The sequence below is a fragment of the Salvelinus alpinus genome, chromosome 13, assembly GCF_045679555.1.
Source record: "Salvelinus alpinus chromosome 13, SLU_Salpinus.1, whole genome shotgun sequence".
Taxonomy (NCBI): Eukaryota; Metazoa; Chordata; class Actinopteri; order Salmoniformes; family Salmonidae; genus Salvelinus; species Salvelinus alpinus.
Window position 1 is genome coordinate 58565027 of NC_092098.1, and position 14954 is coordinate 58579980.

General features: G+C 44.3%; 1 protein-coding gene across 1 annotated transcript in view; it reads left to right on the top strand.

Moving 5' to 3' along the window:
* Positions 1-14954, top strand: part of nectin1a (nectin cell adhesion molecule 1a) — a 36874-nt gene that overhangs the window by 20921 nt on the left and 999 nt on the right. Inside the window, exons 10-11 of the mRNA XM_071339919.1 lie at positions 6084-6153; positions 7209-14954. The exon at positions 7209-14954 is cut by the window's right edge and continues 999 nt beyond it. Of these exons, the coding sequence (XP_071196020.1) occupies positions 6084-6153; positions 7209-7514 (376 nt within the window). The 3' untranslated portion in view covers positions 7515-14954. The remainder of the gene's footprint in view (positions 1-6083; positions 6154-7208) is intronic.

The following is a 14954-nucleotide window of genomic DNA, read 5'->3' on the forward strand; positions in this document are numbered from 1 at the left end:
GACATCATTCAAACTTCAGAGTGTTTTCTATCCAAATAGACTAATAATATGCATATATTAGCAACTGGGACTGAGGAGCAGGCAGTTTACTCTGGGCACCATTTCATCCAAGCTACTCGATACTGCCCCTGCATTAGGAAGGCAGAGCACCGCTTTATTATGGACAGACTTCTCCCCATCTTAGCCACTGTTGTATCAATATGTTTTGACCATGACAGTTTACAATCCAGGGTTACTCCAAGTAGTTTAGTCACCTAAACTTGCTCAATTTGCACATTATGTATTACAACATTTAGTTGAGGTTTAGGGTTTAGTGAATGATTTGTCCCAAATACAATGCTTTTAGTTAGACTAATTTATTCCTTGCCACCCATTCTGAAACTAACTGCAGCTCTTTGTTAGGTGTTGCCGTCATTTCAGTCACTGTAGCAGCTGACGTGTATAGTGTTGAGTCATCCACATACATAGACAGACTAGCTTTTCTCAAAGCCAGTGGAATGTCATTAGTAAAGATTGAAAAAAGTAAAGGGCCTAGACAGCTTCCCTGGGGAATTCCTGATTCTACCTGGATTATGCTCTGTTAGACAGTTAACTATTTATCCACAATATAGCAGGGGGTGTGAATCCACTACGCAGAGGACTACCAACTTGAAACTCGTAATCGCTATCACGGACATCCATAAGATGAACCACACTGAATTTGTGGTTGTACCTAAATATCTACGTATACCCTGAACAAAAATATAAATGCAACATGGAACAATTTCAAAGATTTGACTGAGTTACAGTTCATATAAGGAAATCCGTCTATTGAAATAAATTCATTAGGCACTAATCTATTTCACACAAATATGCATCTGTTGGTCACAGATACATTAAATAAAAAGAAGGTGCATGGATCAGAAAACCAGTTAGTATCTGGTGTTCCCACCATTTGTCCTTCGCATAGAGTTGATCCGGCTGTTGATTGTTGTTGGATATTGGCGGGAACTGGAACATGCTGTCGTACACATCGATCCAGAGCATCTCAAACATGCTCAATGGGTAACATGTCTGGTGATTATGCAGGCCATGGAAGAACTGGGACATTTTCAGCTTTCTGGAATTGTTTACAAATTCTTGTGACATGGGGCTGTGCATTATCATGCTGAAACTTGAGGTGATGGCGGTGGATGAATGGCATGACAATGGGCCTCAGGATCTCGTCACGGTATCCCTGTGCATTCAAATTCTCAGTGATAAAATGCAAATGTGTTTGTTGTCAGTAGCTTATGCCTGCACATATCATAACCACACCTCCTCCATGGGGCACTCTGTTCCTAACGTTGACATCTTCAAACAGCTCGCCCACATGACGCATGTTGTCTGCCATCTGTCCGGTACAGTTGAAACAGGGATTCATCTGGTTTCAAATCAGACCACACTTCTCCAGCATGCCAGTGGCCATTGAAGGTGAGCATTTGCCCACTGAAGTCGGTTACGACGCTGAACTGCAGTCAAGTCAAGAACCTGATGAGGACGACTAACCCAATTGAGATGGTTTGGGTGAGATGAGTTGGACTGCGGAGTGAAGGAAAAACAGCCAACAAGTGCTCAGCATATGTGGGAACTCCTTCAAGGCTGTTGGAAAAGCATTCCAGGTGACTACCTCATGAAGCTGGTTGAGAGAATGCCACGAGTGTGCAAAGCTGTCATCAAGGCAAAGGGTGGCTACTTTGAAGAATCTAAATTATAACATATATTTGGATTTGTTTAACACTTTTTTGGTTACTACATGATTCCATGTGTGTTATTTCATAGTTTTGATGTCTTCACTATTATTCTACAATGTAGAAAATAAAAGTACAAATAAAGAAAAATGTGTCCAAACTTTTGACTGGTATGAACAGAAGTATGTGGACAGTCATTAAAATTAGTGGATTCGGCTATTTCAGCCACACCATTTGTTGACAGGTGTATAAAATGTAACACACAGCCATGCATTCTTCATAGACAAACATTCACAGTAGAATGGCCTTACTGAAGAGCTCAGTGACTTTCAATGTGGCACCGTCATAGGATGCCACCTTTCCAACAAGTCAGTTCGTCAAGTTTCTGCCCTGCTAGAGCTGCCCCGGTCAACTGTAAGTGCTGTTATTGTGAAGTGGAAACCACACAAGGATGCCACACAAGCTCACAAAACGGGACCGGCGAGTGCTGAAGCGTGTAGCGTGTAAAAATCATCTGTCCTCGGTTGCAACACTCACTACCGAGTTTCAAACTGCCTCTGGAAGCAACATCAGCATAAACACTGTTCATTGGGAGCTTCATGAAATTAGTTTCCATGGCCAAGCTGCCATGGAGACAAGCCTAAGATCACCATGAGCAATGCCAGGCTTCTGCATGAGTGGTGTAAAGCTCGCTACCATTGGACTCTGGAGCAGTGGAAACACGTTCTCTGGAGTTCACCATCCGGCAGTCTGACGGACAAATCTGGGTTTGGCGGATGCCAGGAGAATACTACCTACCCGCAGCAAAGGGTGGGACCAATTCGATTTTAATGCCCATGATTTTGAAATGTTAAATGAAAAAAATATATATTAAATGAGATGTTTCACGAGCAGGTGTGCACATACTTTTGGTCATATAGTGTAGATATATCGAAGAACAAGGAAACTATAAACAACTCATTCTTTGTAACTCTAATGCTGAAAATCATCTGCAATCGTCTTCTATGTTAGATTCACTCCAAATGTTGTATTTAGACTAATTACTTAAGTCTTTAACGGTTTTGAGAAAAATAGTTGCTGCATTCAAATATTGACGCACTGTACCTATAGATACACGTTAGCGCGTATGTTAATGCTAAAAAAACTTTTAAAATCTTCTCATGAACCATAAATCAGATTGAGTCCAGTATTGGTATATAGACTCAATGAACTAGCCACTAACTAATTGGGAAATGATTAGTTCCTCCATTCAGTGTCAGCCACGCTAAACCACCAGATGGCACCATATCACACCAGGGCTATAATACAGCTTTTTACAATCACTTTGGCACTAATTTCGGAACCTTGATGTCATTTTTCAAAACTCTAGACACAAAACTCACAACATGATCAAAATGCACATTTTTCAAAACTCTAACACTTTTTCCAGTTGCTTGGATACAAAACACATAAAGCTAAGATAATTTGTTCATTGAACTAAAATCACCTGTTCAAAATGACACAACTTAACATCAAAATATTACCATTTCAAAATGCAATTCACACATTACATCTGAGATGACTGTCTATTCATTTCATTACAATGATCTAACTATCAACTGATAGAACTGCTCAAAATGATAAGTAACTGTTGCATTACTCTTAATGCATAGTTTTACGGAAACTGATGAACAATATTCCATGTTTAGATCATGAAAGTTTCAGGATAACGAGATCCATTGACACCAATTACTGTGGAACATGAACCAATTGGACTAAATTATCTATGGATGTAATGTTTCATCGTCATTCTTTATCAGACACTGTTTCTATGGTCCCATGTACCACTTTCCAGACCATGTTTTCAGATTTGACATTACTGTACACTCACCAGCCACTTTATTAGGTACACCTATCTAGTACTGGGTAGGACCCCTTTTACCTCCACAACAGCCTGAATTATTCACGGTGTTGTACGTTAAGAGGTGCCCTTCTGCACACCACTGTTTTAAACAGATGTTATTTGAGCATTTGTGGCCTTTCTGTTAGCTTGAATGAGTCGGACATTCTCCTCTGACCTCTCTCATTAACAAGGTGTTTTGCCCTCAGAACTGCCGCTCACTGACTGTGTTTTGTTTATCACACCATTCTCTGTAAACTCTAGAGACTGTAGTGCCTTAAGGTCCCAGGAGGGCAGCTGTTTCTGAGATGCTGGAATCACCATGTGTGGCATCAACAATCATACCACGGTCAAAGTTGCTTAGATTACGCATCTTGCCCATTCTAATGTTTTGTCAAACAACATCTAAAGCTCTCTACTCTATATACTCTATATATTGAGTTGCAGGCAGCCACATGATTCCCTGGTCAAATGTAACCTTCATTGATGAGCTAAATCAGGTTTGTAGAGCTGATGGCATGACCTATGTCATTGTGTGGAGTAATGTCAGGTTCCACCATGCTCAAATGGTGCAAGCATGGTTCCAGGCCCATCCACAATTTAGCACCCTGTACTTACCCCCATACTCTCCTTTCCTAAAACCCGATTGAGGAATTTTTCTCCACATGGAGGTGGAAGGTATATGATAGGCGCCCTCACGAACAAGCCGCCCTTCTCAAGGCCATGGATGACACATGCAATGACATCACAGCAGACCAGCAGTGTCAGGCCTGGATTCGCCCGAAGATTCTTCCCAAGATATTTGGCTAGTGAAAACATCCATTGTGATGTGGATGAGAACCTGTGGCCAAATCCACAAGACAAAATATAGAAGTACAGTAATCAATCTTTTGTTTTGCTTTTTACAGTAAGCCAGGTGAGGAACACTGCAGTTGACCTTTAACTGTTTTTTCTTTTTTTGTTGCTAATTATTTTTGCTTTGATTCAAAGAAACCTATGTTGTGATTTTATTGTATTTCATCAATAAATGTCATATTTTGTTCAATGATTCCACTGTGTCTGTAGTATTCTCTCTACTAGTTCTTTTACAGTGATGTATTTACGTGTAGTAGCATAATGAAACATGTATCACACATTTTGTACTTCAATATGTAATGATTGAACAAACAACTACACAGTGAAACTATCGGTATCTTGTGTGTGGGAGAGCTAAATGAATGTTCCTATGCTTTTTCATGATAAATGAGTTATTTGAACCAATGATTCTGCAAGTGCAAGGTTTCTTTAAAGATATGAATGCACAATGCAATGTTTTGAACATTGGACAGCCTGTGTTACAAGTGATGACCGTTTTGAGTTTTGTGTCTAGAGTTTTGAAAAATGACCGCAAGGTTCTGAAATTAGTGCCAAAGTGATTGTTAAAAACTGTAACTGAACCAATGGACATTGGTCCATGACATTTGGTATGTAAACATTAGGTATATGTCCTTAGAAGGTATGTGAATATAAATGGCCACACCAGACCTGTTGGTGGCACAATAGATGTTGTTGGGATTATTGATCAAATGGACTTTGCCTCATGTTTTGAATGTTTAATTTAAATTATGCAGATGAACAATGTGAAATATTAGTCGAATTGACACCATAATAAACTCAATACATAAAGTAATAACTTTAAGAAGCTGCATTCAAAGACAAACAACATACAGCACTAGACTAAACTTCCCTTGTGTACTCCTTGTGGTATTGAGAGATAAATAAGGTCATGCTTTCACTGACTGATTGTCAATTCCTTTCCCACCCCTTCCCTACTACCTGCTTGAGGTTCCCAAGTGGTTCAAAGCCAGGCTGTATCACAACCAGCTGTGATAGGGCGACACACAATAGGCCCAGCGTTGTCTGGGTTTGGCCGGTGTAGGCCGGCATTGCAAATAAGAATTTGTTCTTAACTGACTTAGTTAAATAAATGTATCTGATGGTCTACGCATATTTATAGTTTAAATTATGTATTTTTATTTCACTGCTTTACTCTCTCTGTCTCTCTCTCCATTTCCCTCTCTCTCTCTCTCTCTCTCTCTCTCTCTCTCGCTCTCTCTCTCGCTCTCGCTCTCTCTCTCTCTCTCCATTTCCCTCCCTCCCTCTCTCTCTTCCTCTCCCTCTGTCTCTCTCTCCCTTTCCCTCTCTCTCTCTCTTTCTCTCTCTCTCTCTCTCTTTCTCTCTCTCTCTCTCTCTCTCTCTCTCTCTCTCTCTCTCTCCATTTCCCTCCCTCCCTCTCTCTCTTCCTCTCCCTCTATCTCTCTCTCTCTCTCTCTCTCTCTCTCTCTCTCTGTCTCTCTCTCCATTTCCCTCCATCCCTCTCTCTCTCTCCCTCTCTCTCTCTCCCTCCCTCTCTCTCTTCCTCTCCCTCTATCTCTCTCTCTCTCTCTCTCTGTCTCTGTGTCTCTCTCTCTCTCTCTCTTCCTCTCCCTCTATCTCTCTCTCTCCCCATCTCTCAGGACAGACTCTGCTCCTTCTCTTAAACTGGCTTCTCCTCCTGCCAGGAGAAAACCTGGTGACGAGATCCAGGTAGAGGAGTGTGTGTGTGTGTGTGTGTCTGTGTGTGTGTGTGTGTGTGTGTGTGTATGTGTGTGAGTGTGTGTGCCTTTGTGTCTGTGTGTCTTTGTGTGTGTGTGTGTGTATGTGTGTGTCTTTGTGTGTCTGTGTGTTTTTGTGTGTTGTTGTGGTGTGTGTCTTTGTGTGTGTGTCTTTGTGTGTGTGTGTGAGTGTGTGTGTGTGTGTGTGTTTTTGTGTGTTATTGTGGTGTGTGTATTTGTGTGTGTGTGTGTGTGTGTATATATGTGTGTCTGTGTTTTTGTGTGCTGTTGAGGTGTATGCATATGTGTGTGCTCCCCAACACAGCGGACTAACTACCTGTCTGTCTTCTCTTCACAGCGAACTACCTGTCTGTCTTCTCTTCACAGCGGACTAACTACCTGTCTGTCTTCTCTTCACAGCGGACTAACTACCTGTCTGTCTTCTCTTCACAGCGGACTAACTACCTGTCTGTCTTCTCTTCACAGCGGACTAACTACCTGTCTGTCTTCTCTTCACAGCGGACTAACTACCTGTCTGTCTTCTCTTCACAGCGGACTAACTACCTGTCTGTCTTCTCTTCACAGCGGACTAACTACCTGTCTGTCTTCTCTTCACAGCGGACTAACTACCTGTCTGTCTTCTCTTCACAGCGGACTAACTACCTGTCTGTCTTCTCTTCACAGCGGACTAACTACCTGTCTGTCTTCTCTTCACAGCGGACTAACTACCTGTCTGTCTTCTCTTCACAGCGGACTAACTACCTGTCTGTCTTCTCTTCACAGCGGACTAACTACCTGTCTGTCTTCTCTTCACAGCGGACTAACTACCTGTCTGTCTTCTCTTCACAGCGGACTAACTACCTGTCTGTCTTCTCTTCACAGCGGACTAACTACCTGTCTGTCTTCTCTTCACAGCGGACTAACTACCTGTCTGTCTTCTCTTCACAGCGGACTAACTACCTGTCTGTCTTCTCTTCACAGCGGACTAACTACCTGTCTGTCTTCTCTTCACAGCGGACTAACTACCTGTCTGTCTTCTCTTCACAGCGGTCAGGGAGGGTGTATGAGGACCTCCCCAACACAGCAGACTATGTCAGCTACCGACTGGCCTGCAACAAGGATGACTACCCAGAACCCTACTCTCCCCCCATCAACCCTCCCCTCTCCCTCCCCGACTCTCCACCTATCAACCCTCCCCTCTCCTTCCTCTCCCAGCACGCCTACACCCACTCCAACAATACCTTCTCCCCCGCCTCCCATCCCTCCTCTGTCTTCAGATATCCTTCCCTCCCCTCCCTATCCCCCCCTACCGGCCTTGCACCCTACACCTTCCCTAAAGAACAGTATGTCTGACCTGTATCCCCTGACCTGTAACACCTCTTTAGAGACCATGGACCAACAGCTTTTCTCTATCTTCTGTTCCTCTCTCCTTCATCTTCTGTTCATCCACTGACCTCTGAATGTTTCCTAATCCTAGATATGAGTCTGTGTGTGTGTTTAAAGTGCATTTTGTTCAAGGGGGTATTGTCATGCTGAAACAGGAAAGGACCTTCCCCAAACTGTTACCACAAAGTTGGAAGCACAGAATTCAATGTTATTGAATTATTTCCCTTCACTGGAACTAAGATGCCTCGCCCGAACCATGAAAAACTGCCCCAGACCATTATTCCTCCTCCACCAAACTTTACAGTTGGCACTATGCATACAGGCAGGAAGCGTTCTCCTGGCATCCACCAAACCCAGATTCCTCGGGCTGCCAGATAACGAAGCGTGATTCATAACTCCAGCGAACGTGTTTCCACTGCTCCAAAGTCCAATGGTGGCAAGATTTACACCAGTCCAACCGACGCTTGGCATTGCGCATGGTGATCTTAGGCTTGTGTGCGGCTGCTCGGCCATTTAATGAACCTACCGACGAACAGTTCTTGTGCTGACGTTGCTTCCAGAAGCAGTTTGGAACTCAGTAGTGAGTGTTGCAACCGATGACAGGCGATTTTTACGTGATATGCGCTTCAGCACTCCACAGTCCCGTTTTGTGAGCTTATGTGGCCTATCATTTCACAGCTGAGCCGCTGTTGCTCCTAGACATTTCCACTTCACAATAACAGCACTTACAGTTGACTGGTGCAGCTCTAGAAGGCCAGAAATGTGATGAACTGACTTGTTGGAAAGGTGGCATCCTTTGACGGTGCCATGTTGAAAGTCACTAAGGTCTTCAGTAAGGCCATTCTACTGCGAATGTTTGCATGTGGAGATTGCATGGGTGTTCGATTTTATACGCCTGTCAGCAACGGGTGTGAAATAGTGGTGTAGCAGCAGCGTATAGGATGATTGTATGTGAGTGGGTGTGTCAGTATACTGTATGTATATGTACATATTATGTGTGTGTATGCAGATGGAGTCAGTGTTTTTTATGTGTGTTGAACTATTAGTGTGTAGGGCCCTGTGAGTGTGCATAGAGACTGTGCAAAAATAAAAATACAATAAAAAGGTCTTCTCCGATAGACCATGTAGCCATTTTGTTAGCTATTTAGTTAGCTATTTAGAAGTCTTATGGCATGGGGATAGAAGCTGTTCAGGAGCCTGTTGATGTCAGACTTGATGAACCGGTACCGCGCACTGCGCGGAAGCAGAGAGAACAGTCTATGGCTTGGGTGGTTGGAGTCTTTAATGATTTGCCAGGCCTTCCTTTCACACCACCTGATATAGAGGTCCTGGATGGCATGGAGCTTGGACCCAGTGATGTACTGGTCTGTCCACACCACCTGGCACAGAGGTCCTGGATGGCATGCAGCTCGGCCCCATTGATGTACTGGTCTGTCCGCACCACCACCTGATATAGAGGTCCTGGATGGCATGGAGCTTGACCCCATTGATGTACTGGTCTGTCCGCACCACCACCTGATATAGAGGTCCTGGATGGCATGGAGCTTGACCCCATTGATATACTGGTCTGTCCGCACCACCACCTGATATAGAGGTCCTGGATGGCATGGAGCTTGGACCCATTGATGTACTGGTCTGTCCGCACCACCACCTGATATAGAGGTCCTGGATGGCATGGAGCTTGACCCCATTGATGTACTGGTCTGTCCGCACCACCACCTGATATAGAGGTCCTGGATGGCATGGAGCTTGACCCCAGTGATGTACTGGGCTGTCCACACCACCTGGTACAGAGGTCCTGGATGGCAGGGAGCTCGGCCCCAGTGATGTACTGGTCTGTCCGCACCACCACCTGATATAGAGGTCCTGGATGGCATGGAGCTTGACCCCATTGATATACTGGTCTGTCCGCACCACCACCTGATATAGAGGTCCTGGATGGCATGGAGCTAGACCCCATTGATGTACTGGTCTGTCCGCACCACCACCTGATATAGAGGTCCTGGATGGCATGGAGCTTGACCCCATTGATGTACTGGTCTGTCCGCACCACCACCTGATATAGAGGTCCTGGATGGCATGGAGCTCGGCCCCAGTGATGTACTGGTCTGTCCGCACCACCCTCTATAGCACCATGTGATCAAGGGCGGTGCTATTGCCATACCAAGCAGTAATACAGCCAGTCAATATGCTCTCAATGGTACAGCTGTAGAACTTTTTGAGGATTTGAGGGCCCATGCTAAACCTATCGCACCTTCTTCACGATTGTGCGCGTATGTGAAGACCATTTTATGTTGTTTTGTTATATGGATACTGTGAAATCCGTTTCCTGTAGTCCACAATCAGCTTCTTGCTCTTGTTGACATTGAGGTAGAGGTTGTTGTTCCGGCACCACACTGCCAGTTCACTGACTTCCTTCCCAGTCCCAGGGTCCTAAGGTTGGTGAGGAGCTTGCATTGGACAATGGTGTTGAACTCGTGTTTGTGTTTGTGTGTCTCTGTAAGTAAACAACATCTAGCTTCAAAATATGCTGCATTTCTTCAGGTTGAAAAGCAATTGACATGTTTTAAATCCTAGGTCACAGTAACATAAACCTTCAGATGCACAACTAACCCTAACCTTAACCCAAACCCAGACCTCAAGTAGGGCATTATCCCAAACCCAGACCTCTAGTAGGACATTACCCCAAACCCAGACCTCTAGTAGGACATTACCCCAGACCTCTAGTAGGACATTACCCCAACACAGACCTCTAGTAGGACAGTAACTCAAACCCAGACCTTATAGTAAGACATTACCCCCAACCTCTAGTAGGACATTACCCCAAACACAACCCTCTACTAGGACATTACCCCAAACCTCTAGTAGGATATTACCCCAAACCCAGATCTATAGCAGGACATTAACTCAAACCCAGATCTCTAGTTAGACATTACCCCAAACCCAGACCTCTATTAAGACATTACCCTAAACCGAAAGCTCTAGTAGGACATTACCCCAAATCCAGATATCTAGTAGGACATTAACTAAATCCAAACCTCTAGTAGGACATTGACTCAAACCCAGACCTCTAGTAGTAAAATACCCCAAACCCAACCCTCCAGTAGGACATTACAACAATCCAGACCTCTAGTAGAACATTACCCCAAATCTCTAATAGGACATTACCTCAAACCCAGACCTCTAGTAGGACATTAACTCAAACCCAGACCTTATAGTAGGACATCACCCCCAAACCGAAAGCTCTAGTAGGACATTACCAAACCCAGACATCTAGTAGGACATTACCCCAACACAGACCTCTAATAGGAGATTAACACAAACCCAGATCTCAAGCCGGACATTAACTCAAACCCAGACCTCTAGTAGGACATTAACTCAAACCCAGACCTCTAGTAGGACATTACCCCAAACCCAGACCTCTAGTAGGACATTACCCCAAACCCAGACCTCCAGTAGGACATTACCCCAAACCCAGATCTCTAGTAGGACAGTAACTCAAACCCAGACCTCTAGTAGGAAAATACCCTAAAACCAACCCTTCAGTAGGACATTACCCCAAACCGAAAGCTCTAGTAGGACATTACCAAACCCAGACCTCTAGTAGGACATTGCCCCAAATCGAGACATCTAGTATGACATTAACTAAACCCAAACCTCTCGTAGGACATTAACTCAAACCCAGACCTCTAGTAGGACATTACCCCACACCCAGACCTTATAGTAGGACATTACCCCAATCCAGACCTCTAGTAGGACATTACCCCAAACCCAAAGCTCCAGTAGGACATTACCCCAAACCCAACCCTCTAGTAGGAAATTACCCCAAAACCAGACCTCTAGTAGGACATTACCCGCAACCCAGATCTCTAGTAGGACAGTAACTCAAACCCAGACCTCTAGTAGGACATTACCCCAAACCTCTAGTAGGACATTACCCCCAAACCCAACCCTCTAGTAGGACATTACCCCAAACCCAGACCTCTAGTAGGACATTACCCCAAACCCAGACCTCCAGTAGGACATTACCCCAAACCCAGATCTCTAGTAGGACAGTAACTCAAACCCAGACCTCTAGTAGGAAAATACCCTAAAACCAACCCTTCAGTAGGACATTACCCCAAACCGAAAGCTCTAGTAGGACATTACCAAACCCAGACCTCTAGTAGGACATTGCCCCAAATCGAGACATCTAGTAGGACATTAACTAAACCCAAACCTCTATTAGGACATTAACTCAAACCCAGACCTCTAGTAGGACATTACCCCACACCCAGACCTTATAGTAGGACATTACCCCAATCCAGACCTCTAGTAGGACATTACCCCAAACCCAAAGCTCCAGTAGGACATTACCCCAAACCCAACCCTCTAGTAGGAAATTACCCCAAAACCAGACCTCTAGTAGGACATTACCCGCAACCCAGATCTCTAGTAGGACAGTAACTCAAACCCAGACCTCTAGTAGGAAAATACCCTAAAACCAACCCTTCAGTAGGACATTACCCCAAACCGAAAGCTCTAGTAGGACATTACCAAACCCAGACCTCTAGTAGGACATTGCCCCAAATCGAGACATCTAGTAGGACATTAACTAAACCCAAACCTCTCGTAGGACATTAACTCAAACCCAGACCTCTAGTAGGACATTACCCCACACCCAGACCTTATAGTAGGACATTACCCCAATCCAGACCTCTAGTAGGACATTACCCCAAACCCAAAGCTCCAGTAGGACATTACCCCAAACCCAACCCTCTAGTAGGAAATTACCCCAAAACCAGACCTCTAGTAGGACATTACCCGCAACCCAGATCTCTAGTAGGACAGTAACTCAAACCCAGACCTCTAGTAGGACATTACCCCAAACCTCTAGTAGGACATTACCCCCAAACCCAACCCTCTAGTAGGACATTACCCCAAACCCAGACCTCTAGTAGGACATTACCCCAAACCCAGACCTCCAGTAGGACATTACCCCAAACCCAGATCTCTAGTAGGACAGTAACTCAAACCCAGACCTCTAGTAGGAAAATACCCTAAAACCAACCCTTCAGTAGGACATTACCCCAAACCGAAAGCTCTAGTAGGACATTACCAAACCCAGACCTCTAGTAGGACATTGCCCCAAATCGAGACATCTAGTAGGACATTAACTAAACCCAAACCTCTATTAGGACATTAACTCAAACCCAGACCTCTAGTAGGACATTACCCCACACCCAGACCTTATAGTAGGACATTACCCCAATCCAGACCTCTAGTAGGACATTACCCCAAACCCAAAGCTCCAGTAGGACATTACCCCAAACCCAACCCTCTAGTAGGAAATTACCCCAAAACCAGACCTCTAGTAGGACATTACCCGCAACCCAGATCTCTAGTAGGACAGTAACTCAAACCCAGACCTCTAGTAGGACATTACCCCAAACCTCTAGTAGGACATTACCCCCAAACCCAACCCTCTAGTAGGACATTACCCCAAACCCAGACCTCTAGTAGGACATTACCCCAAACCCAGACCTCCAGTAGGACATTACCCCAAACCCAGATCTCTAGTAGGACAGTAACTCAAACCCAGACCTCTAGTAGGAAAATACCCTAAAACCAACCCTTCAGTAGGACATTACCCCAAACCGAAAGCTCTAGTAGGACATTACCAAACCCAGACCTCTAGTAGGACATTGCCCCAAATCGAGACATCTAGTAGGACATTAACTAAACCCAAACCTCTATTAGGACATTAACTCAAACCCAGACCTCTAGTAGGACATTACCCCACACCCAGACCTTATAGTAGGACATTACCCCAATCCAGACCTCTAGTAGGACATTACCCCAAACCCAAAGCTCCAGTAGGACATTACCCCAAACCCAACCCTCTAGTAGGAAATTACCCCAAAACCAGACCTCTAGTAGGACATTACCCGCAACCCAGATCTCTAGTAGGACAGTAACTCAAACCCAGACCTCTAGTAGGACATTACCCCAAACCTCTAGTAGGACATTACCCCCAAACCCAACCCTCTAGTAGGACATTACCCCAAACCCAGACCTCTAGTAGGACATTACCCCAAACTTCTAGTAGGATATTACCCCCAAACCCAACCCTCTAGTAGGACATTACCCCAAACCCAGATCTCTAGTAGGACAGTAACTCAAACCCAGACCTCTAGTAGGACATTACCCCAAACCTCTAGTAGGACATTACCCCCAATCCCAACCCTCTAGTAGGACATTACCCCAAACCCAGACCTCTAGTAGGACATTACCCCAAACCTCTAGTAGGACATTACCCCAACACAGACCTCTAGTAGGAGATTACCCCAAACCCAGATCTCTAGTAGGACATTAACTCAAACCCAGACCTCTAGTAGGAATATACCCCAAACCCAAACCTCTAGTAGGACATTACTCCTAACCCAGACCTCTAGTAGGACATTACTCCTAACCCAGATCTCTAGATGGACATTTCTTAGAGTTCTGGATTATGAATGGATGTATTAGATTGTAGATTGAGTTAAGGATAAAATGTCTGTATTAGATTATATTTAGTTGGAAACAATGTTAATCTGCAAGGATGAGATGACCTTCTGTTTTTATCCACTGCTGCTATTGTAGCCCTGACAATTACCCAAACCTTAACCTGAACCTTTCTTCCCCTCTGTCTCTCTCTCTCTCTCTCTCCCTCTCTCTCTGCATCTCTCTCTGCATCTCTCTCTCTCTCTCTCTCTCTCTCTCTCTCTCTCTCTCTCTCTCTCTCTCTCTCTCTCTCTCTCTCTCTCTCTCTATCTCTCTCTCTCTCTCTCTCTCACTCTCTCTCTTTCAGGCCTTCTATCTTTATTTCTTTCTCTCTCTCTCTCTCTCTCTCTCCCTGACCATGCTGTGATGCTTACCGTTTAAAGTTTCTACTTCCTGTTTACTTGTTTTATTTGTTTATTATTGTTTTGGTTTCATGTGTAGTTTTGGGAGTGTCTTATTATCTGTGATATTGGCAGGGTCTTATTATCTGTGATATTGGAAGGGTCTTATTATCCATGATATTGGGAGGGTCTTATTATATGTGATATTGTGCGGGTCTTATTATCGGTGATATTGGGAGGGTCTTATTATCTGTGATATTTGGAGGGTCTTATTATCTATGATGTTGGGAGGGTCTTATTATATGTGATATTGGGGGGTGGGGTCTTATTATCTGTGATATTGGATGAGTCTTATTATATATGATATTAGGAGGGTCTTATTATCTGTGATATTGGGGGTCTTATTATATGTTACATTGGGAGGGTCTTATTATCTGTGATATTGGGAGGGTCTTGTTATCTATGCTATTGGGGGGGTCTTATTATCTGTGATATTAGGAGGGTCTTATTAAATATGATATTGGGAGGGTCTTATTATCTGTGA